At 39.6% G+C, this 25550-nt stretch overlaps 1 protein-coding gene and 1 pseudogene across 1 annotated transcript in view; one reads left to right on the top strand and one right to left on the bottom strand.

Annotated features, from left to right (window-relative positions):
- Positions 1-25550, top strand: part of CCDC7 (coiled-coil domain containing 7) — a 502976-nt gene that overhangs the window by 380918 nt on the left and 96508 nt on the right. Inside the window, exon 30 of the mRNA XM_030940622.1 lies at positions 15612-15719. Coding sequence (XP_030796482.1) covers positions 15612-15719 — 108 coding nt within the window. The remainder of the gene's footprint in view (positions 1-15611; positions 15720-25550) is intronic.
- LOC104657956 lies at positions 10034-11326 on the bottom strand (annotated as a pseudogene).

Here is a 25550-nt window from a genome sequence, read left to right as displayed (position 1 = left end):
TCCTTATTGGTCTGTTCAGGATTTCTGTTTCTTCCTGGTTCAGTCATGGAAGGTTGTATGTTTCCAGAAATGTATCCATTTCCTCTAAGTTTTTCTCTTTGTGAGTGTATAGTTATTCATGTACTCTGATAATCTTTTTAAATTTCTGTGGTATCAGTTCTTATGTCTCCTTTTTCATATCTGATTATGTTTACTTGGATTTTTTTTTCTTGGTTAATCTAGATAGTGATATATCAATTTTTAAAACTCTTTTCAGGGAACCGAGTTTTCATTTTGTTGATCCATTGTATTATTATTATTATTTCTTTTTAAAATTATACTTTAAGTTCTGGGATACATGTGCAGAATGTGCAGGTTTGTTACACAGGTATACATGTGCCATGGTGGTTTGCTGCACCCATCAACCCGTCATCTACATTAGGTATTTCCCTAATGCTTTCCCTCCTTGAGCCCCCCAGCCCTCAACAGGTCCCAGTGTGTGATGTTCCCCTCCCTGTGTCCATGTTTTCTCATTGTTCAACTCCCACTTATGATGAGAACATGCAGTGTTTGGTTTTCTACTCCTGTGTTAGTTTGCTGAGAATGATGGTTTCCAGTTTCATCCATGTCCCTGCAAAGGACGTGAACTCATCCTTTTTATGGCTGCATAGTATTCCATGGTGTATATGTGCCACATTTTCTTTTATCCAGTCTATCATTGATGGGCATTTGGGTTTGTTCCTAGTCTTTGCTATTGTGAACAGTGCTGCAGTAAACATACATGTGCATGTGTCTTTACAGTAGAATGATTTATAATCCTTTGGCTATGTACCCAGTAATGGGATTGCTGGATCAAATGGTATTTCTGGTTCTAGATCCTTGAGGAATCACCACCCTGTCTTCCACACTGGTTGAACTAATTTACATTGTATTATTTTTAAGTCTCAATTCATTTAGTTCTGCTCTTATCTTTGTTATTTCTTTCCTTCTGCTAGTTTTGGGTTTGGTTTGTTCTTGTGTTTCTAGATCCTTCAGGAGCAAAGTTGGGTTGTTAACTTGTGGTATTTTTATTTGATGTAGGCATTTAATGTTAAAAACTTCTGTCTTAGCACTGTTTTTGCTTAGTTTTGCAGGATACAAAATTCTTGGCTGACAGTTATTCTGTTTAAGGAGGTTGAAGAGTGTTTCCCAATCCAATATGACTAATATGGTTACTGCTGAGAAATCTGCTGTTAGTCTGATAGTTTTTTTCTTTTCAGGTTACCTGATGCTTTTGTCTTACTGCTTTTAGAATTCTTTCTAACTGCCCATTGAAGTTGCCACATTCCAGGGTGCTGTTGGGGCATGTCTGCAAGGTGATATGACCTGTCCTCAAGTTTTCCAGCAGTGGATACCAGCACCAGCTTTAATGGGGATGGCAGGAGAGTGACATAGACTCTGTGAAAGTTCTTGGTTATTGGTAGCCTCAGTGTGTTGGCTTTTTTGAACACCGGTTAAGAGTAGTAATGAACTGGTCCCACAGACAGACTAAGGACCTCCTGGTAGCAGAGTGGTGCAGGCGGTAGTGATAGCTGAGATCATGCAGCTATTTTCTCCTTCCTGGGTGCAGTGCTATTCTACCAGGAGATACTGTAGTGGATTGTGTTGGTTGGCCTCCAGCCAGATGACGGTGCTTCCAACTGTGGGAGTAGCAGTGGGATTTCTGCTTGCCTTATGTTGTCCAGGGTGAGGTACTCTGGTTTCATAGGGCAATGGGCAGGGCCATGTAGGTTTCAAGAGATTCTATCCTTTGTGTTAAGCCACGGTAGGTGACAGGGCAAAGCCAGGTGGAAACTGGGTCTGCTGGGTTTGTACTCTGAGTCTCCCTGTGCAGGGCAAGCAGCAACCCCAGTGGGTGTTGAGGGATGGGAGTGGGTCTCAGGCCACTGGGTTGTATGTACCATAGGGGAGCATTGCTGCCTCTGCTATGCAGAAGAGTTTGTGCAGGGAGTGGGGAGTAGCAGGCAGTGGTAAGCCCCACATATTTGTGGTAAGCTCCCATTCATTTGGTGAGGCAGATCCACTCCCCCAGTGTTCCACTGGCAGCAGAAAGCTGAGTTCCAGTCAGTCTATAATCAGAACTCACAGCTACTGGGAGTCATAAGCTTTCCCCAGGGAAATCGCAACCGTGGCTTTTAGGCCACACTCCTCCCTGTTCACTGCAAAGCCAGACACCCAGCTCCTGCATCCACAACTACTACACTCAGGACTCCTGTACTCAAAGTCTGCTTTTCACTCTCCCCAACCATGGCCCTAGCCAAGAGAGTTTGTCTTATATCGTGAAACTCTGTTGGGAGCTTTTTTCAACCTGTGACCAACACCTGAACTTTAAGATCAATAAGGAATGGCTGCCCTTGGTCTGCACTGGAATCTGGGAGTGCATGCAAGGATCTTCCCACTGCTGCTCCTACTTTTATATTCCATTACCCTCCCCAAGTCAGTTCCTGCACTGGGTGAGATTAGGGCCTTCCCTGGTGATGTGGACTTTGAGGATCCCTGGTGAGGGTGTGTATGCCAGAGGCAAACTTCCCACCTCTTACATTCTGGGGACTTGGAGCCCTTCACCTGACTCACAGTGTGGGCTGCAGCCTTTTGTTTCCTTCAAAGGGTCCATAGATTCCTTTGGTTTTCCTGTTCAGGCTCGGCATCACTTCTTGAAAAAAAAGTTCACAGTGTCAATCTCATTATCCCATCTTCTCCTGATCTCCAGGGTTTCTGCTGAGAAATCAACTGAAAGTTGTATTAAGACTTCATTAATTTTGATATGTTTCTTTTCTCTTGCTACTTTTAATATTCTGTCCTTAACTTGTTAATTGGATTATGATGTGGCTTGATGATGACATTTTGGCTTGAATTTGACTGGTGACCTGAGCTTCCTATACCTGGATGCTGTTTTCTGTCTCCATGTTTGGGATAATTTCAGTCATTATTTCCTTAAATATGATTGCTAGGCCTTTTTCTCTCTTCTGTCATTTAGCAACTCCTATTATGCTGAGCTTAGCTTATTTGATGTTGTCTCATAGTTCTGATAGGCCTTCTTCATTGTTTTTTATTCACTTTTCTTTTTGCTCCTCTAATTGTATAATTTCATATGTTCTGTCTTTGAGTTCACTGATTTTTTTTCCTGTTTAAGTCTGCCGTTAAACTTTCTTTAAATTTTTTTTTCAGTTGGAATCATTTTTAATATTTAAATACAAAAAGTGAGCACTGACTTCTGTTTTTTTAAACACACACAGGTCTAACAACCAAACTGTGCAGGGGAAATGAATTCCTGATCTGTCTTCCAGTACCCATTCTGTGGCTGAAGCCACAGCCAGCCTCCCTCCTCTCATACATAGTGGCCACTTTACACTACAGGTGTAATGCATTTTGTCTTTCACATTGCGTGCATGTCCCTCCCCAACAGCTCCATTCTTAAAAAAAAAAAAAATTAAAAAATATAGGGGGGCGGAGCAAGATGGCCGAATAGGAACAACTCCAGTCTCCAACTCCCAGCGCGAGCGACACAGAAGACCGGTGATTTCTGCATTTTCAACTGAGGTACTGGGGTCATCTCACTAGGGAGTGCCGGACAATCGGTGCTGGTCAGCTGCTGCAGCCTGACCAGCGAGAGCTGAAGCAGGGCGAGGCATCGCCTCACCTGGAAGCGCAAGGGGGAAGGGGATCCGTTTTCCTAGCCAGGGGAACTGAGACACACAACACCTGGAAAATCGGGTAACTCCCACCCCAATACTGCGCTGTAAGCATACAGGCATTCCAGGAGAATATATCCCACACCTGGCCGGGAGGGTCCCACGCCCACGAAGCCTCCCTCACTGCTAACACAGCAGTCTGCCGCGATCTATCCGCAAGGCAGCAGCGAGGCTGGGGGAGGGGCGCCCGCCATTGCTGAGGCTTAAGTAGGTAAACAAAGCCGCTGGGAAGCTCGAACTGGGTGGAGCTCACAGCAGCTCAAGGAAGCCTGCCTGTCTCTGTAGTCTCCACCTCTGGGGACAGCGCACAGCTGAAGACCAACAGGGGAAGTAGCGGGAGCCGGTGCAGACGCGAACGACTCTGTCTGACAGCTTTGGGGAGAGCCGCGGATCTCCCAACGCGGAGGTTGAGATCTGAGAACGGACAGACTGCCTGCTCAGGTGTGTCCCTGACCCCTGAGTAGCCTAGCTGGGAGAAATCCCCCACTAGGGGCAGTCTGACACCCCACACCTCACAGGGTGGAGTACACCCCTGAGAGGACACTTCCAAAGGAAGAATCAGACAGGTACACTCGCTGTTCAGCAATATTCTATCTTCGGCAACCTCTGCTGCTGATACCCAGGCAAACAGGGTCTGGAGTGGACCTCAAGCAATCTCCAACAGACCAACAGAGAGTCCTTCTGACTGTCAGAAGGAAAACTATCAAACAGGAAGGACACCTATACCAAAACCCCATCAGTTCGTCACCACCATCAAAGACCAGAGACAGATAAAACCACAAAGATGGGGAAGAAGCAGGGCAGAAAAGCTGGAAATTCAAAAAATAAGAGCGCATCTCCCCCTGCAAAGGAGCGCAGCCCATCACCAGCAACGGATCAAAGCTGGTCAGAGAATGACTTGGACGAGAGGAGAGAAGAAGGCTTCAGTCCATCAAACTTATCAGAGCTAAAGGAGGAATTACGTACCCAGCGCAAAGAAACTAAAAATCTTGAAAAAAGAGTGGAAGAATTGACAGCTAGACTAATTAATGCAGAGAAGATCATAAACGAAATGACAGAGATGAAAACCATGACACGAGAAATACGTGACAAATGCACAAGCTTCAGTAACCGACTCGATCAACTGGAAGAAAGAGTATCAGCGATTGAAGATCAAATGAATGAAATGAAGCGAGAAGAGAAACCAAAAGAAAAAAGAAGAAAAAGAAATGAGCAAAGCCTGCAAGAAGTATGGGATTACGTAAAAAGACCAAATCTACGTCTGATTGGGGTGCCTGAAAGTGAGGGGGAAAATGGAACCAAGTTGGAAAACACTCTTCAGGATATCATCCAGGAGAACTTCCCCAACCTAGTAGGGCAGGCCAACATTCAAATTCAGGAAATACAGAGAACGCCACAAAGATACTCCTCCAGAAGAGCAACTCCAAGACACATAATTGCCAGATTCACCAAAGTTGAAATGAAGGAAAAAATCTTAAGGGCAGCCAGAGAGAAAGGTCGGGTACCCACAAAGGGAAGCCCATCAGACTAACAGCAGATCTCTCGGCAGAAACTCTACAAGCCAGAAGAGAGTGGGGGCCAATATTCAACGTTCTTAAAGAAAAGAATTTTAAACCCAGAATTTCATATCCAGCCAAACTAAGTTTCATAAGTGAAGGAGAAATAAAATCCTTTACAGATAAGCAAATGCTTAGAGATTTTGTCACCACCAGGCCTGCCTTACAAGAGACCCTGAAGGAAGCCCTAAACATGGAAAGGAACAACCGGTACCAGCCATCGCAAAAACTTGCCAAAATGTAAAGACCATCGAGGCTAGGAAGAAACTGCATCAACTAACGAGCAAAATAACCAGTTAATATCATAATGGCAGGATCAAGTTCACACATAACAATATTAACCTTAAATGTTAATGGACTAAATGCTCCAATTAAAAGACACAGACTGGCAAACTGGATAAAGAGTCAAGACCCATCAGTCTGCTGTATTCAGGAGACCCATCTCACATGCAGAGACATACATAGGCTCAAAATAAAGGGATGGAGGAAGATCTACCAAGCAAATGGAGAACAAAAAAAAGCAGGGGTTGCAATCCTAGTCTCTGATAAAACAGACTTTAAACCATCAAAGATCAAAAGAGACAAAGAAGGCCATTACATAATGGTAAAGGGATCAATTCAACAGGAAGAGCTAACTCTCCTAAATATATATGCACCCAATACAGGAGCACCCAGATTCATAAAGCAAGTCCTTAGAGACTTACAAAGAGACTTAGACTCCCATACAATAATAATGGGGGACTTCAACACTCCGCTGTCAACATTAGACAGATCAACGAGACAGAAAGTTAACAAGGATATCCAGGAATTGAACTCATCTCTGCACCAAGCGGACCTAATAGACATCTATAGAACTCTCCACCCCAAATCAACAGAATATACATTCTTCTCAGCACCACATCGCACTTATTCCAAAATTGACCACATAATTGGAAGTAAAGTACTCCTCAGCAAATGTAAAAGAACAGAAATTATAACAAACTGTCTCTCAGACCACAGTGCAATCAAACTAGAACTCAGGACTAAGAAACTCAATCAAAACCGCCTCAACTACATGGAAACTGAACAACCTGCTCCTGAATGACTACTGGGTACATAACGAAATGAAAGCGGAAATAAAGATGTTCTTTGAAACCAATGAGAACAAAGATACAACATACCAGAATCTCTGGGACACATTTAAAGCAGTGTGTAGAGGGAAATTTATAGCACTAAATGCCCACAAGAGAAAGCAGGAAAGATCTAAAATTGACACTCTAACATCACAATTAAAAGAACTAGAGAGGCAAGAGCAATCACATTCAAAAGCTAGCAGAAGGCAAGAAATAACTAAGATCAGAGCAGAACTGAAGGAGATAGAGACACAAAAAACCCTCCAAAAAATCAATGAATCCAGGAGTTGGTTTTTTGAAAAGATCAACAAAATTGACAGACCGCTAGCAAGGCTAATAAAGAAAAAAAGAGAGAGGAATCAAATAGATGCAATAAAAAATGATAAAGGGGATATCACCACTGACCCCACAGAAATACAAACTACCATCAGAGAATACTATAAACGCCTCTACGCAAATCAACTAGAAAATCTAGAAGAAATGGATAATTTCCTGGACACTTACACTCTCCCAAGGCTAAACCAGGAAGAAGTTGAATCCCTGAATAGACCAATAGCAGGCTCTGAAATTGAGGCAACAATTAATAGCCTACCCACCAAAAAAAGTCCAGGACCAGATGGATTCACAGCTGAATTCTACCAGAGGTACAAGGAGGAGCTGGTACCATTCCTTCTGAAACTATTCCAATCAATAGAAAAAGAGGGAATCCTCCCTAACTCATTTTATGAGGCCAACATCATCCTGATACCAAAGCCTGGCAGAGACACAACAAAAAAAGAGAATTTTAGACCAATATCCCTGATGAACATTGATGCAAAAATCCTCAATAAAATACTGGCAAACCGGATTCAGCAGCACATCAAAAAGCTTATCCACCATGATCAAGTGGGCTTCATCCCTGGGATGCAAGGCTGGTTCAACATTCGCAAATCAATAAACGTAATCCAGCATATAAACAGAACCAAAGACAAGAACCACATGATTGTCTCAATAGATGCAGAAAAGGCTTTTGACAAAATTCAACAGCCCTTCATGCTAAAAACGCTCAATAAATTCGGTATTGATGGAACGTACCTCAAAATAATAAGAGCTATTTATGACAGACCCACAGCTAATATCATACTGAATGGGCAAAAACTGGAAAAATTCCCTTTGAAAACTGGCACAAGACAGGGATGCCCTCTCTCACCACTCCTATTCAACATAGTGTTGGAAGTTCTGGCTAGGGCAATCAGGCAAGAGAAAGAAATCAAGGGTATCCAGTTAGGAAAAGAAGAAGTCAAATTGTCCCTGTTTGCAGATGACATGATTGTATATTTAGAAAACCCCATCGTCTCAGCCCAAAATCTCCTTAAGCTGATAAGCAACTTCAGCAAAGTCTCAGGATACAAAATTAATGTGCAAAAATCACAAGCATTCTTATACACCAGCAACAGACAAGCAGAGAGCCAAATCAGGAATGAACTTCCATTCACAATTGCTTCAAAGAGAATAAAATACCTAGGAATCCAGCTTACAAGGGATGTAAAGGACCTCTTCAAGGAGAACTACAAACCACTGCTCAGTGAAATCAAAGAGGACACAAACAAATGGAAGAACATACCATGCTCATGGATAGGAAGAATCAATATCGTGAAAATGGCCATACTCCCCAAGGTTATTTATAGATTCAATGCCATCCCCATCAAGCTACCAATGACTTTCTTCACAGAATTGGAAAAAACTGCTTTAAAGTTCATATGGAACCAAAAAAGAGCCCGCATTGCCAAGACAATCCTAAGTCAAAAGGACAAAGCTGGAGGCGTCACGCTACCTGACTTCAAACTATACTACAAGGCTACAGTAACCAAAACAGCATGGTACTGGTACCAAAACAGAGATATAGACCAATGGAACAGAACAGAGTCCTCAGAAATAATACCGCACATCTACAGCCATCTGATCTTTGACAAACCTGAGAGAAACAAGAAATGGGGAAAGGATTCCCTATTTAATAAATGGTGCTGGGAAAATTGGCTAGCCATAAGTAGAAAGCTGAAACTGGATCCTTTCCTTACCCCTTATACGAAGATTAATTCAAGATGGATTAGAGACTTAAATGTTAGACCTAATACCATAAAAACCCTAGAAGAAAATCTAGGTAGTACCATTCAGGACATAGGCATGGGCAAGGACTTCATGTCTAAAACACCAAAAGCAACGGCAGCAAAAGCAAAAATTGACAAATGGGATCTAATTAAACTAAAGAGCTTTTGCACAGCAAAAGAAACTACCATCAGAGTGAACAGGCAACCTACAGAATGGGAGAAAATTTTTGCAACCTACTCATCTGACAAAGGGCTAATATCCAGAATCTACAAAGAACTCAAACAAATATACGAGAAAAAAACAAACAACCCCATCAAAAAGTGGGGAAAGGATATGAACAGACATTTCTCAAAAGAAGATATTCATACAGCCAACAGACACATGAAAAAATGCTCATCATCACTGGCCATCAGAGAAATGCAAATCAAAACCACAATGAGATACCATCTCACACCAGTTAGAATGGCAATCATTAAGAAGTCAGGAAACAACAGGTGTTGGAGAGGATGTGGAGAAATAGGAACACTTTTACACTGTTGGTGGGATTGTAAACTAGTTCAACCATTATGGAAAACAGTATGGCAATTCCTCAAGGATCTAGAACTAGATGTACCATATGACCCAGCCATCCCACTACTGGGTATATACCCAAAGGATTATAAATTATTCTACTACAAAGACACATGTACACGTATGTTTATTGCGGCACTATTCACAATAGCAAAGACTTGGAATCAACCCAAATGTCCATCTGTGACAGACTGGATTAAGAAAATGTGGCACATATACACCATGGAATACTATGCAGCCATAAAAAAGGATGAGTTTGCGTCCTTTGTAGGGACATGGATGCAGCTGGAAACCATCATTCTTAGCAAACTATCACAAGAAGAGAAAACCAAACACCGCATGTTCTCACTCATAGGTGGGAACTGAACAATGAGATCACTTGGACTCGGGAAGGGGAACATCACACACTGGGGTCTATCATGGGGAGGGGGGAGGGGGGAGGAGGGAGGGATTGCATTGGGGAGTTATACATGATATAAATGATGAATTGATGGGTGCTGACGAGTTGATGGGTGCAGCACACCAACATGGCATAAGTATACATATGTAACAAACCTGCACGTTATGCACATGTACCCTAGAACTTAAAGTATAATAAAAATAAAAATAAAAAAAAAATAAAAAAGAAAAAAAATATATATATAAAAGGCAGTCGTTAATGGTCAGGGGCACATCCCTCCCACTGGCATCAGTTCCTGCCCACAAGGGGAAAGTGACATCTTCCAGTTAGGAGCAATTTGGTGAAAGGAGTGGGGTGGCCAGAGCAGGAATCTGCATGGCTGCACTCTGGTATCAGACTGAAGACAGAAGTAAGGATAATATGGAGGGCACAGTTGCAAGTTGAGTCTTTTCATGAGACAATGTGGGGAGAATTCTCCCCACCAGGTTTCGATAGATCAATGTGCCAAAGTTAAAAAAAAAAATCCAAATAATCAGCATTTCAAACACTTGAATTTCAAACTTATCCCACCGAGACAGCTCAAACAGCAGTAACAACCTAGATCTTTCCAGGAAGTGAGGGTAGAGCCCCTAGCATTCCTCCTGAGAGCGCTGTATTAGGCCCTAGAGGTATCTGCCGCTGCTGCAGTTGCTGCTGTTGCTCCATTTACAACTTCTCAGTCTCAAAGACAATGGGAAGAACCAGGATCATAAAGGAAGTGGTCCCAATCCACAAGGCTGCCCTGGAAAACCTGTACATTTTTTGAGCTACAAAGAAGGAAAGATCAAAAGTGGCTCCGGCCGCGGACTGGACCCTCTCCGGAAAACATCTCCGTCAGGCCCCATAGTCTCTCCGACAGGGTCTCATCTAGCTCCTCATCGACATCCTCCTCCAGCTCCTCCTCAGGCTTCTCCGCGTCGCCTTTCAGGAGCAGTTCTTCCGGAAACTGGGGTTCCCCGGCACCGGCAGCAGCAACGCGGCAGCCATGACTGTAGGGGCGCTTTCTTTGAATTTTTTAGTTTAATTTACATATTCTTTATTTTGAGAGTTTCTCTTTGGTCTTAAAAAATTGTTTCTATTTCTTGGTTAAATTTCTAATTTTGTTCCTGAATTGTTTTCCAAGTTTCATTTAGTTTTCTATCTGTATTTTTTTGTAATTCCTTTAACTTTTAAAATAAGATTATTCTGAATTATTTGTCAATCATTTTATAGATCTTCAGTTTTTCTGAATCCATTACTGAAGGTTTTTTGCTCTTTTTTGGTGGTGTCATATTTTCCTGAGTTTTTACAAGTCTTGCATTTTTATGTTGATGTCTGCACATTGAGCTTTTGCAGGTGTTTTTGACAGTGTTAGGCCTTTACTGCTAAATATTAGAATTTAATCACTGGTCTGCTCTTGCTTCTCAGTCTGGGGAAGACTTATAGTGAGAACTGGAAATTAAATGGTGCACTGGAAATAAATCACTGCCCTGTTGTTTTCCAGTCTGTGGAAGACTTATAGTGAGTCCTGTAACTTCAACACTGCTCCAGAACTATGTTGCTGCCCTACCATTGTTCTTCAGTTATAAAAAGTATTAATAGAAATAGTTTGTATTTTTAAGTGAGCACCAGAACTTAAATGCCAAACATGTAGATGTTTCCAGGTCAGGAGAAGGCTTCACATGAATATGTGGACTTTGTGGGAAATCCAGCCAGGAATTTGGTCCTTCCTGTGTATTGTGCCTTCTTCAGGACTGTGGGCCATCCACTTTACTCAATGTGATATTTTCACTGATTGGAGCACAGAACACCTACAAAAATTCACCTGCCAGTCAATGCAATTAGAACCTTCCCTTTTTGACCACAGTTCATCCCAGGTGGTTCAGTCTTCCCAGCAATTTAAATGTTCCATGAGATAGGACTGGAGTGAGCTTCCTGTGAAGATTCTATAACCAGCTGGGAGATTGAACCTTCACCTCCAATTTCCTCCTCCCACCCTGGGAACCATGTGTCTAGGGAAATTCTGTGAGTGGCGTTAGCCCTGCCTGCAGGAGGGGGTGACACCCTTTAAAGTGATTATTCATTGATTATTCATCTTACCAGTATCAGGTTTTCTTGATTCTGTGTGTCCTGGAAGTTTCTCCACTTCTCCCTTGAATTTTGGTGAATTCAGGGTGGTATTCTTGTCTTTGAATAATTTCTAGTTGTATTTTTTTTCTAGGGAAAGCGATGCTGGGAGATCTTCTATTCTGCCATCTTGCTTACATCACTGTGATTTTCCTGGTTATTTATCTTTTAGGTTTCTTTGTGATTGTTGCAGTTTCTGTGCTTGCTTCTCATGCTGGTTGGATTATTATTAATTTTTGAATGGGACATTCTACATAGTAAAGTGGTTAGTGGAATGTATATGTGTGGTAGATTGACAGAGGATGAGATTTTGTGGGAAAATTGGTAGATTCTGTCCAGGTTTGGTGTCATATTATTAAATCTTTTTTTTGTTGTTGTTAAAGAAGCTATTGCAACGCACATATGTGTCTTTTGTCTGTTGCAGTTTGGCACTATCTTCCTCCCTCTATTTTTAGCCGTTTTTACTGTCAGCATCCCTAACTTCTATTAGGAATCTCTGTTTCAAGCAATAGAAATGGTCCATCAGTGTGGTTTCTTCTTCAACTCTTCTTTCTTAGCACCCTAAATATGGTTACCACTATAAAGGCATATTAGGCATGCCTTTCAGTGATGACACTTTGGAGGAAAACCTGTATACTGTTATAGGTTCAAGATAGCATGACTATATCTCTTAGTATTCTCCAAAGCCTTGTGTCAGATTTCATGACAGTACTTTTAGTATCAGGGGGCTATGGACATTTTCTTACTTTTTTTCTTTTGTTTCTGGGGGTTTTATAGGAAAAATGAGGGCAAAGGGGAGCTTTATTGTGTCATCTTCTTAAGGATTTAAAAATAGAAAATAATCAGAGATTTTGCAAGATTACTGTATGACTTTCTGACTTTGAGTACTTTGGCGATTACTAAGAACACAGTTTAAATACCTATAGTAACTATCTGTTTTTAGAAAAAAACCATAATGCTCTAGATCTCCAAAGTGATTTGGTGAGGAATGAACATATATACTATGTAATCCAAAATTGCTTTTCCATTGTCCTAGATCAGAGAGAGATACATTGGTGGGTAAATGATCATATTTTCCAAGGAAATATACCAGTGATTGGCCCTTAAATTGCACCCATATATTAGAATTAATCCTTTTCTAAAGACAGATAATTTTCTTGTAGTACTAGCTGAAGATTTGTCCTTCAAACATGAATATAGAAGTCTTAAACTATCTGCAAATATTTTGAAATTTTGAAAATTATTGTAAATATCTAGATTTCTAGCTTCTTTGGGGAATTTAGAACACCTGAGAATATCTGTCATGCATTTGTAGTGGTAAGAATAATGGTTTTGTTTTTTTTTTTTTTTAAATAAAACAGGTACTCTCCATTTCACCTTGCTCTTTATGCCATCCCTGTCATCACCAGGCTCATTACACTCATATTACATACTCAGTCTCAGTAGACATTGGAGTTTATTAGTTGGAGAACAGATTTCAGAAACTAAAAGAATCAATTCATTCCAGGCTTTTATATTTAATAACTATGTGGACTTCCACAATATGCATAATATCAATAAGTTCTATTTCCCTCATCTGTTAAATGGAGATAAAATACTTATTTTCTTCGATTATTATAATGATTAAATGAGATAATACTTCAAAAGTACTTAGTATATCGCTTCTCGGCCTTTTGGCTAAGATCAAGTGAAAAGTACTTAGTATAAAAGATGGCACATAGTAGCTATTTTGTATGAATTTGAAATTATTTAACATATTTGTATTCAATTGAATAATTAGCATGTTAAATTGCAAAGTAAATAAGGTTAGATGATTAGATGATTGGGAGGTAAAATATCTCTAATTAGTACTATGTACTATACTTCTGCCTCAAACAAAATGTTAGGGTTTTTGTTGTTTTTTACTGTATGTGCTTTTTTTACTTTTTCAGCTTCTATCTTAGAAGCAGCTGGTACACATGCAGATTTGTTACAAAAGTATATTGTATGATGCTGAAGTCTGGGGTATGACTGAACGCGTCACCCAGATAGCATAATACTCAAGAGATCATTTTACCCCTACTTCCTCCCCCTTTTAGTATTCCACAGTGTCTATGGTTCCCATCTTTATGTCCATGTGTACCCAATGTTTGTCTCCCACATATAAGGGAAGAGATGCAGTATTTGGTTTTCTGTTTCTGCATTAGCTCCCTCAGGATAATGGCCTCCAGCTGCATCCATGTTGCAGCTGGAGACATGATTTTGTTCTTTTGTATGGCTATATATTATTCCATGGTATATATGTACCACATTTTCTATATCCAGTTCACCATTGATGAGCACCTACTGTTGATTCTGTGTCTTTGCTATTATGAATGGCACTGTGGTGAACACATGGATGCATGTGTCCATTTGGTAGAACAATTTATTTTCCTTTGGGTATATAGCCAGGAATGGATTGCTGAGTCAAATGGTATTTCAACTCTTGGTTCTTTGAGAAATTTCCAAACTGCTCTCCAAGTGTTTAGACTAGTTTACATTCCCACCAACAGTGTGTACGTGTCCCCTTTTCTCCACAGACTTGCCATCTGTTTTTATTTTTTATTTTTTAATAATAGCCATTCTGGGCCAGGTGTGGTGGCTCATACCTGTAATCCCAGCACTTTGGGAGGCCAAGGTGGGTGGATCACTTGAGGTCAGGAGTTCAAAACCAGCCAGGCCAACATGGTGAAACCCTGTCTCTACTAAACACACACACACACACACACACACACACACACACACACACACACATTAGACAGGTATGGTGGCGTGTGCCTGTAATCCCAGCTACTCCAGAGGCTGAGACAGGAGAATCACTTGAACCTGGAGGTGGAGGTTGCAGTGAGCCAAGATCGTGCCACTGCACTCCAGCCTGGGTGACAGAGTGAGACTCCGCCTCAAAATAATAAAAATAGTCATTCTGACTGGTGTGAGATGGTATCTCATTGTGGTTTTAAATTGCATTTCTCTGATGATTAGTGGTGTGGAGCATTTTTTCATGTGTTTCTTGGCCACTCGTATGTCTTCTTTTGAGACGTTTCTGTTTATGTCCTTTGCCCCACTTTATGATGGAGTTATTTGTTTTTTGCTTGTTGGTTTAAGTTCCTTATAGATTCTAGACCTTTGTTAGATGCATAGTTCATGAATATTTTTCTTTTATTCTGTAGGTTGTCTGCTCTGTTGATAGTTCCTTTGGCTGTGCAAAAGATTTTTAGTTTAACTAGATCCCATTTGTCAATTTTTCTTTTTGTTGCAATGGCTTTTGAAGACATAGCCATACATTATTTGCCAAGGCTGATATTGAGAAGGGTATTTACTAGGTTTTCTTCTAGGATTGTTATAGTTTGAAGTCTTACATTTAAATCTTTAATCCTTCTTGATCAAATTTTGTATATGGTAAAAAGCAGGGATCCAATTTTATTCTTCTGCATATGGCTTGCCAGCTATCCCAGCATCATTTATTGAGTAGGGAGTCCCTATTGCTTATTTTTTCTGGGTTTCTCAAAGATCAGATAATTGTAGGTATGTGGCTTTATTTCTGGGTTCTCTACTCTGCTCTGTTGGTCTATGTGTCTGTTTTCATACCAGTACAATGCTGTTTTGATTACTGTAGCCCTGTAAAATAGTTTCAAGTCAGGTAGTATGATGCCTTCAGCTTTGTTCTTTTTGCTTAGGATTGCTTTGGCTATTAGGCTTCTTTTTTTTCTTCACATGAATTTTAGAATAGCTTCTCCTAATTCTGTTAAAAATGACATTGGTAGTTTGATAGGACTCCATTGAACCAGTAAATTGCTTTGGGCAGTATGGCCATTTAATGACATTGATTCTCTCAATCCATGATCAGGGACTGTTTTTTCATTTATTTGTGCCATTTCTGATTTCTTTCAGCAGTGTTTTTGCAGTTTTCCTTGTAGAGATCTTTCACCTTCTTGGTTACATGCATTCCTAGGTGTTTCACAAAATGTTAGTTTTTTAAATCAATAACTTTGTCAATCTGTTATTCTTACAGTTACAAATGAAGCAGCCTCAGAACTTCCAAATACAGCAGAAAATCTTCCAGCAGTGTACCCATCAATTAGCGACCTAATAATTCGATTGGATTTAAACAAAGTGGTCGGTAAGTACAGATTTATGTTTGGATACAGTAGAACACAATCTAAGAATTAAAATATTTCAACTGTATAGTTCTGTTAAAAAATAGGAAATTCAAAGAAGGAGTAGTCTTTCTCAACTTAATAAGTTCATTCTACTCAATCTGTCTACATGTCAATTAAGTGTATATTTAAATTACGTGTTTTTACTCCACTAGACAACATTAATTTTGTAATGTTTCATATATTTCCCTTTACCTACTCATGAAGCAAAATACATAGAGGCTTTCCACTACTGTGAATTTTCATAACATAAACTAGATGCTATATGAACAGCTCCTTGAGGACATAGTTGTCATTTCTTATACCATCTTTTGTATAACAAGATGGAAAGACAAATGGAACTAGTACCATATAGACAATATGGCTGCCTTGTGATGTGCTTATTATTAAATTGGCAATGTCAAATGGTGAAAAAGATCGTCAGAATGGGGAAGAAGCTAGAATATGTGTGAAAGCTAGTGGTAGTGTGGTTAAGTGACTATTTTCTAATAAGATATAACCAAAGTGTTCTCTGGTAGCTTTCAAATCACTCCTTAAAGGCAACAGGCAAACATGAGCAAAATGACAAATTGAAAACATCCAAACTCTCATTCCCTGACAGAAACATTGAAAAAAATTAGAATAATCTATCAGAACCAACTTTGTCAGAGCTCCAGAACATAGTCACAGATTTATAGCATCCAAGAGAATACCTAATTAAGAAAAGTCTATCTTCAAAATGGTAAGAAAGTTTTGTGGAACTGTCAAAGGAGTGCTCCAGCAAAAGCCAATATGAAAACCTCCTGGCAATCATGGCATTACTAGTAGACCTGCCCTATTAAAACTTCTAGGCTGGGCACGGTGGTTCACCCCTGTAATCCAAGCACTCTGGGAGGCTGAGGCAGGTAGATCACGAGGCCAGGAGATCAAGACCATCCTGGCCAAAATGGTGAAACACCATCTCTACTAAAATATAAAAAAATTAGCTGGGCGTGGTGACACACGCCTATATTCCCAGCTACTCGGGAGACTGAGGCAGGGGAATCACTTGAACCTAGCAGGAGGAGGTTTCAGTGAGCCGAGATCACGCCACTGCACTCCAGCCTGGTGACAGAGCAAGACACTGTCAAAAAAACAAACAGACAAAAAACCTTCTAAAGGGAATTCTTCAGGTTAAAATGAAAGAATGCTATAGAGTAACTTCAACCACATGAAGAAATAAAGATCTCTGGCAAAGATAAGGCCATTGGCAAATATAAAAGCCATCATTATTTTAATTTTGGCTTGTAACTCTACTCTTTGTATCTATAATACTCAAAAGACAAATACGTAAAAATAATTACAAATTTATGTTATGGACACACAATATGTAAAGACATGATTTGTGATGTTAATAACAAGGATAAGTTAGAGGGTGCTGCATAAGAGTATACTTTTTGGATGGATTGAAGTTGAGTTGGTATCAATTCAAATTAAATTGTTATAACTTTAAGACATTATATATTATTTGCTTGGTAATCACAAAGAAAATATCTATGGTGCATGCATGAAGAAAAGAGAAAGGAATCAAAACATGTCCCTACAAAAAGTCAACTAAACACAAAAAAGATGGAATTAGAGGAAATGAAGGGCAAAAAGTATAACATACAAAAAATAAGTATCAAAATGGCAGAAATGTCTTTCCTTATCAGTAATTATTTTAAATGTAAATTGACAAAACTCTTCATTCAAAAGGCAGAAATTTGCAGAATGGATTTTTTTTTAAATGATCAACTCTATGCTGCTAACAAAAGATGCACTTTAGATGAACAAAAATGACAAAGCTTTAGCTAGATTGACTATGGAAAAATAATACTCAAATTGTTAAAAATCAAAACAGAAAGTGGGAACATTACAACCCATTTTAAAAGAATAAAAAGCATTGTAAGATAACACTGTGAACAACTGTACATGAGAAACTGGATAACCTAGAGGAAATGAACAAATTGATAGAAATACACAATCTACCAGAACTGACTTATGAAGAAATATCTAAATAGACCCACTAATTAAGATGAATACTGAATCCTAATTAAAATTTTCCAACAAAGAAAAATCCAGGACCAGACAACATTATGGGTGAATATTACCAAATATTTGAAGAAGAATTAAAACTAATCCTCAAATTCTTTCAGAAAACTGAAGAGGAGGGAATACTTCCTAACTCATTCTGTGAGGACAGCATTATCCTGATACTAAAGTCACAAATGCTATAAGAAAGCAAATGACAGACCAATATCCCTTATGAATAATGATGCAAAATCCTCAACAAAATATTAGCAAATAAAATTTAGCAGCATATAAAAAATTATACAACTGTGAATTTATGAGTTTTACTTCTCAAATGCAAGGATAATTCAATAGACAAAAGTCAATTAGTGCGATATACCATGTTAGCAGAATTAACAACAAAAAACCCCACTGGATCCTCTCAGTTGATGCAGAGAAAGCATTTGACCAAATTCAATAGACTTTCATGTAAAAACAGTAAACAAGCTAGGAATAGAGCCTTTCCACATCATGATGAAAAGCCAAATACAAAAAATCCACAGCTAACATAATATTCAATGGTGAAAGATTGAAAATGTTTTCCTTAAGATCAGGAGCAATACAAGGACACCTGTTTAGATAACTTCTAGTCAAAATAGTATTCAAAATCTGTCTGGACCAGTTAGAATAGAAGATAGGTAGATGATAGATAATAGATAACATCCAAACTGGGAAGGAAGAAATAAAATTATCTGCCAAGAGGTGACATTATCTTATATGAAGAAAACCCTAATGATTCCACAAAACAACTGTTAGATCTAATAAACAAATTTAGCAAAGTTGCAGGATACAAAATGAACACACAAAAATTGGTTACATATCTATGCACTGGTAGTGAGCTATTTAAAAAGAATTAAGAAAACAGTTCAATTTACGATGGCATCAAAAGAACAAAATATTTAGGAATAAATTTAACCAAGAAGGCAAAAGGCAAAAGACTTGTATACTGAAAACTACCATATAATGCTGAAAACAATTAAGAAGATATAAATAAATGGAAAGATATCTCATGTTCATGGATTAGAAGACAACTTTTTTTTTTTTTTTTTTTTTTTTGAGATTGAGTCTCACTCTGTCGCCCAGGCTGTGCAGTGGCGCAATCCTGGCTCACTGCAACCTCCACCTCCCAGGTTCAAGCAATTCTCCTGACTTAGTCTCCCTAGTAGCTGGGATTATGGGCACATGCCACCACACTCAGCTAATTTTTGTATGTTTAGTAGAAATGGGGTTTCACTATGTTGTCCAGACTGGTCTCAAACTCCTGACCTCAAGTGATTTGCCTGCCTCGGCCTCCCAAAGTGCTGGGATTACAGGCATGAGCCACCATGCCCGCCCAGAAGACAATATTATTGAGATGAAAGTAATACCTAAAGTGATCTACACCTTCAATGCAATCTGCAGTTCTTATCAAATTCCCATAACACTTATGAGGTTATTGTTGCAAAATAGAAAACCCTATCTTAAAAATCATAGGAATACAAGGGACCACACATATCCAAAACAGTTATGAAAAAGTATAATAAATTTAGAAGTCTCACACTTCCTGATTTCAAAACTTACTATAAAGCTACGGCAATCAAAAGAGGGATATACTGGCATAAAGCAGACATACAGACCAATGGTATGGAATTGAGAGACTGGAATTAAATCCTTGCTATATGGTGAAATAACTTTCAGCAAAGTTGCCAATACTATTTCCTGGGAAAAAGGCAGTCTTTTCCAAAAACGGTGCTTCCACAAAAAGACAGTCTTTTCCACAAACCAGATATTCACGTCAAAAGAATGAAGTTGAATCCTTACCTTACATTATATATGGAAATTAAAATGGACCAAGTACCTACATATAAGACCTAAAACCATAACATCTCTGAGAGAAAAACTTCATGACGTTGATGTTAGCAATTATTTTTGGGGTATGACTCCCAAAGCACAGACAACAAAAGAAAAAAAATAGATAAGTTGGACTTCATCAAAATTAAAAACTTTGTCATCAAAAGACAGTATCAGAGAGTGAAAGCACAGCCCAGAGAGTGGGAGAAAATATTTGCAAATTACATATCTGATAAGGGCTTAATGTCTAGAATACACAAGGAAGTTTTATTAATTAACAAAAAACTCAACTTCATTTAAAAATGGGCAAGTGATTTGAATAGACATTTTTTCCAGAGGAGATACACAAATTGCTAATTTGCCCTAAAAAAAGATACTTAGTATCATTAGCCATTAGAGAAATGCAAATGAAAATCACAATAAGATATCACTTCATAGCCATTAGGATGACTCTCATTATAAAAACAGAAAATAAGGAGTGTTGGCAAGGATGTAGATAAATAGGAATTTTTGTAAATTGTTCATGGGAGTGTAAAACAGTGTCACTGCTGTGGAAAACAGTTTGGTTGTTTATCAAAAAGTTCAACATGGAGTTCTCATATGATCTATTTACTTCAAGATGTAGACCCAAAAGAATTGAAAACAGGTACTTGTGCACCAGTGTTTGTAACAGCATTAGTCACATTAGCCAAAAGTTGTAAACAACCCAATGTCCATCAGCAAATGAATGCAGAAACAAAATATGGTATATACATACAATGAAATATTATCTCACTTTAAAAATGAATCATGTTCTGAAACATGCTACAAAGTGAATGAACCTTGAAATATTATGGTAATAAGGAAATAAGGCAAATACAAAAGATAAATATTGTATCTTATTGTACCACTTATATGAGGTACCTAGAATAAGTAGACAGAAAGTAGATCAAAGGTTCCCAAGGCCTGGCAATAGAGGCTAATAGGGAGCTAGTGCTTAATGAGTAGAGTTTTAGTTTAGAAAGGTGAAGACTTTCTGAAGATAGATGGTGATGATGGTTGCACAACAAAGTGATTGTGGTTAATACAATTAATCATACATTTAAAATGGTTAAAATAATAAATTTTATATTATGGGTATTTTACAGAATAAAAATGAAGGTATTCTGATAAAACTACAAAAATTACAAAAGAAATTTTATTTTATTTTATTTTTTAAGTTTCCAGGGTACCTGTGCAGGATGTGCAGGTTTGTTACATAGGTAAATTTGTGTTATGGTGGTTTGCTGAACCTATCAACCCATCACCCAGGTATTAAGCCTGGCATGCATTAGCTCTTTTTCCAATGCTCTCCCCCCGACCCCATGGCCCTCTGACAGGCCTCAGTGTGTGTTGTTTCCCTCCCTGTGTCCATGTGTTTTCATTGTTAAGCTCTCACTTATAAGTGGGAATATGCAGTGTTTGGTTGTCTGTTCCTGTGTTAGTTTGGTGAGGATAGTGGCGTCCAGCTTCATCCATGTCCCTACAAAGGACATGATCTCGTTTCTTTTGATGAGCCAAAGTTCTTTTTTTTGAGACGAAGTCTCGCTCTGTCACCAGGCTGGAGTGCAGTGGCGCAATCTTAGCTCACTGCAACCTCCGCCACCCGGGTTCAAGTGATCCTCCTGCCTCACCCTCCTGAGTAGCTGGAACTACAGGCATGTGCTGGGTGCCGTGACTCATGCCTGTAATCCCAGCACTTTGGGAGGCAAAGGAGGGTGGATCAACCAAGGTCAGGAGTTCGTGACCATCCTGGCCCACATGGCAAAGCCCCATCTCTACCAAAAGTACAAAATTTAGCTGGGCTTGGTGGCATGTGCCTGTGGTCCCAGTTACTCACGAGGCTGAGGCAAGAGGCTTGAACCTGGGAGGCAGAGGTTGCAGTGACCCAGGATTGCGCCACTGCACTCCAGCCTGGGAGATAGGGCAAGACTCTCAAAACACAAACAAAACAAAACAAAACAAACAAAACAAAACAAAACAAAAAAGAAAAAAAGAAAAGAAATTTTCAAAATGTATGAAGAACTGTGCAGAATTTATGGATCTACAAAAATTGAACATCTCTACACTGTTTCCATCTCTATCAAATATTGCTGAAAAAACTAGTTTATGAAGGATGTAGATCCTTCTGTGATAGATATATTGAACAGACACTTATAGAACACTTCACTCAATAAATGGAGTATACATGCAAAAATTGACTACATACTAGGCCACACATTAAGTTTCAATGAATACCAAAAAATGATTTCCACAAATCACATTTTCTATGATGCAATAAAACAGAATTAAATAATAAAAAAGATAAAAATTCTTCGGCAAAATTTAAAATCCTATTTATAAGCTGAAGAAAAGATAATGGACACTAGGATATATTTGAGACTAAATTAAAATTAAAACACTACACATAAGCACTTACAAGAGGTCCTTAAATAGGTTTTTATAAGGAAATTTAAAGGTTGCATATGATAGAAAATAAAGAAAACTAAAAAGTTAGGATTATAAGTTCGTAGCAAGGAGGTAGAAAAAGAAGATGATAAAATCTGAAAACTAAAAGTAGAAAAAAGTTTAAAATAAGAGAATTATTTTTTAAAAAGTGGAAGACATAGAAACAATATCAGTGGAATAAAAAGCTGATAGTTTACAAAGACTTATGCACGGAAGTATAAGATATTTAGCAAATAAAGTAGAAGGCATTAATTGGGAGGATTTAGGAAAAGTGGCATTTGTAGTAGCATAGTTCTAAATTTTCTTCATCTCTCTTTATGAGTCATAATTTGGTCTCTTACCATAACCCCTTATTTCCCAAAGTTTTTGTTCATTCTTTTTTATTCTTGTCTTTTTATTTTTGTATGAGTTGTTTCAGGGAGCTAGTCTTCAAGCTCTGAGATTCTTTCTTCAGCTTGGTATATAGTGCTGTTAATACTTGTGATTAACAAGACATTAAACTTTCAACTCAGCCTTATTTCTGGGCTCAATGCAAGCCTAGCTAAGTGCTGAAGGGAGACTCTTAGGATAGAACTAACCTGCAAATACTGTGAAAGGTGTTTGGTGTGCGAGGGGAGTTCTTTTAATTTAAAAAGAAATGCTGACATTGAAAGAAATCTCTATAAAAACAGTAACTGAACATGAGCTCTAAGTAACAGACTTCAGTGGTAACACACAGAATAAAGTTTTTGTAAAAATGATTTGCTAACCTAAACAAATGTCTGACTATAGCTTTCAGCAATCAAAAAGAGCAATACCTGGCGAAGGGAGAAAAGATAATCTCTAGCATCACCCCTTTTAATATCCAAATGAACAACTTTCAATAGAAAAAAAATTACGGGCATAATAAAAAGAAGTAAGTATGGACAAATCAAAGGAGCAAAATAAATTGAGAGAAACCATTCCTGAGGAAGCTCATACAATGTACTTACTAGACAGACTTTAAAACGACTATATTGGGCCAGGTATGGTGGCTCACACATGTGATCCTAGTACTTTGGGAGGCCAAGGCAGGTGGATCACTTGAGGGCAGGAGTTCAAGACCAGCCTGGCCAACATGGTGAAACTTCATCTCTACAAAAAATACAAAAATTAGCTGGGCGTAGTAATGCACACCTGTAATCTCAGCTATTAGGGAGGCTGAAGCAGGAGAATTGCTTGAACCCAGGGGGCAGAGATTACAGTGAGCCAAGATCATGCCACTGCACTTCAGCCTGGGCAACAGAGTGAGACTCTACCTCAAAAAAATAAAATAAAATAAAATAAAATAAAATAAAATACTCACTATATTAAATATCATCAGAGCTAAAGGGAAACATGGACAAAGAACAAAAGGAAATCAGAAAAACTTTGTAAAAACAGTGGAATAAAGATGATAAAAAATAAACAATATCCTTAGTTCAAAAATATAATAGTTGAAATGAATAATTCCATAGATTCAACAGCAGATCTGAGCAGACAAAAAGAAGAATCAGTGAATCTGAACATAGGACAATTGTAATTTTTAGGTCTGAGGAGCAGGAATCAAAACGAAGGAAAGGGAAGGGACCTGTGGGACAACACCAAGTGGATCAGCAACACATTATGTGGGTTTCAGAAGGAGAAAAGAGAAAAGAGCAGAAGGAATTTGTGAAGAAATGATGGGTAAAAAATATCCCAAATGTGATGAAAGACATGCATCTACACATTTAAAACTAACCAGACACCAAGTAGAATAAACTCAGAGATCAACACCAAGACACATTGTAATTCTGTCAAAATGCAAAGACAGCCCTATGGAATGACATCAGCAAGATGGTGGAATAAGATTTCCCAGTGCTTTTGCCGCTATAGAAACATCAGTTTGAACAACTATCTATGTATGAAAATACCTTTACAACAGCTTAAGAAACCAGATGAGAGATTACAGGACTTGAGTGAAACACAGATATAAGAAATATGCATTGAAGAGGGGAGGAAGGACAGTTTTACATAATCTGCATCACTCCCTCCTTAACTTCAGGCAGCACAGTGTGGAGAGAGATACCCTTAATGTGAGGAAAGGAAGGTTAAATGAGCACTGGACTGTTCCTTGGACCCCAATATTCAGCCCACTGGAGTAAAATCCAATGCCAGGCAGGCCCCTACAGCCACAAACTCTAGGCCAGTATCTGCAGACCCAGCCTCCAGGCCCACTCCAATGCCAGGCCAGCTCCTGTGGCTCTAGGCTTCTTCAAGCCAGCTCTGCCAATGCAGTCTCCAGTTTTGTCCCACCACCAGACCAGCCCTAGCAGTCCCAGCTCCAGGCTGGCCCCAGAGGCCCCAGGCTTCAGGGTCACCCCTATTCCAGGACAGCACCACAGACTCAAGCTTCAAGCCTGCCCCTGAAAGCCTCCTCTCCAGGATGGCCCTATAGATGAAGCCTTCAGGCCCATTCTGGCACCAGTCCAGCTCCCAGATTCAGCCTCTAGTCTTGCTCTACCACCAGGCAAGCTCTAGTGGTCCCAGCCTTCAGGCCCACCTCAGCATTAGGATGGACTCTGCAGCCCTAGAGTCCAGGCCACCACCTGCAAACCAACACTGCCTCAACACTGAGCTTGCCCCATAGACTCAGTCTTCTGGGCTGCCCCAGCACCAAGCTGGCCCCAGAGCTTCACACCCCAGACTGATCTCAGAGCTGGGTCAGCCTCAGTAGCTCCAGGCCCTAAGCTGGCCCCTGAAGACTCAGGCTTCAGATGTACCTGAGGCTCCAAGCCTGCCCAATTGTCAGGTCAGCCCTAGTAGCCCCAGGTTTCAGACTGCCACCAGCACTATACCAGCCTCTGTGGACCTATTCTCCAGACAGTAGCAATCAACTAAGCTTTATTCCTGAGTTCAGACCCAAGGCCATCAAATCCAGCCTCAGATTCCAGGCCTGTTTATGTGTATCCAACCTCTAGGCCTGCCTCAGTACCAGGCCAGTCTGTAGATACTGGTTCAGGCCTGCCCAGTGTCAGGTAATTTTCTGTGGTCCCAGGCTTGCTTCTGCAAACTCAGATTCAAGGTCCAAGTTTGCTTCAGATTTAGCCACTGTCAGGCTGGCTTTCACAACTCCAGGTTTTAGGCCAGCACCCATGGACCCAGTCTCTAGCTCTACCCCAGTGCCAGGTCAGCACTGAAAAACCCCAGCACCAATCCATCTCCATGGATCAAAGTTCCAGGCTCATCCAAGCACCTAGCTGTCCCTACAGACTCAGGCTAAAGGCCCACCCCTGTACCAAGTCATTCTTCATGGACCCAGACATCAGACCAGTTCCCACAAATACAAGATTCAGACCTGCCCTGTGGGCCCAGTCAATAGGTCCACTCCAGTGGACCCTAGCTACAGACCTGATTTTGTGAATACAGCTTCCAGAACCATAGTGGACCCCAGT

Source organism: Rhinopithecus roxellana, chromosome 11, assembly GCF_007565055.1.
Source record: "Rhinopithecus roxellana isolate Shanxi Qingling chromosome 11, ASM756505v1, whole genome shotgun sequence".
Lineage (NCBI taxonomy): Eukaryota > Metazoa > Chordata > Mammalia > Primates > Cercopithecidae > Rhinopithecus > Rhinopithecus roxellana.
Note: the sequence above shows the minus strand (reverse complement) of the source record. Positions and strands in the feature narration are given on the sequence as shown.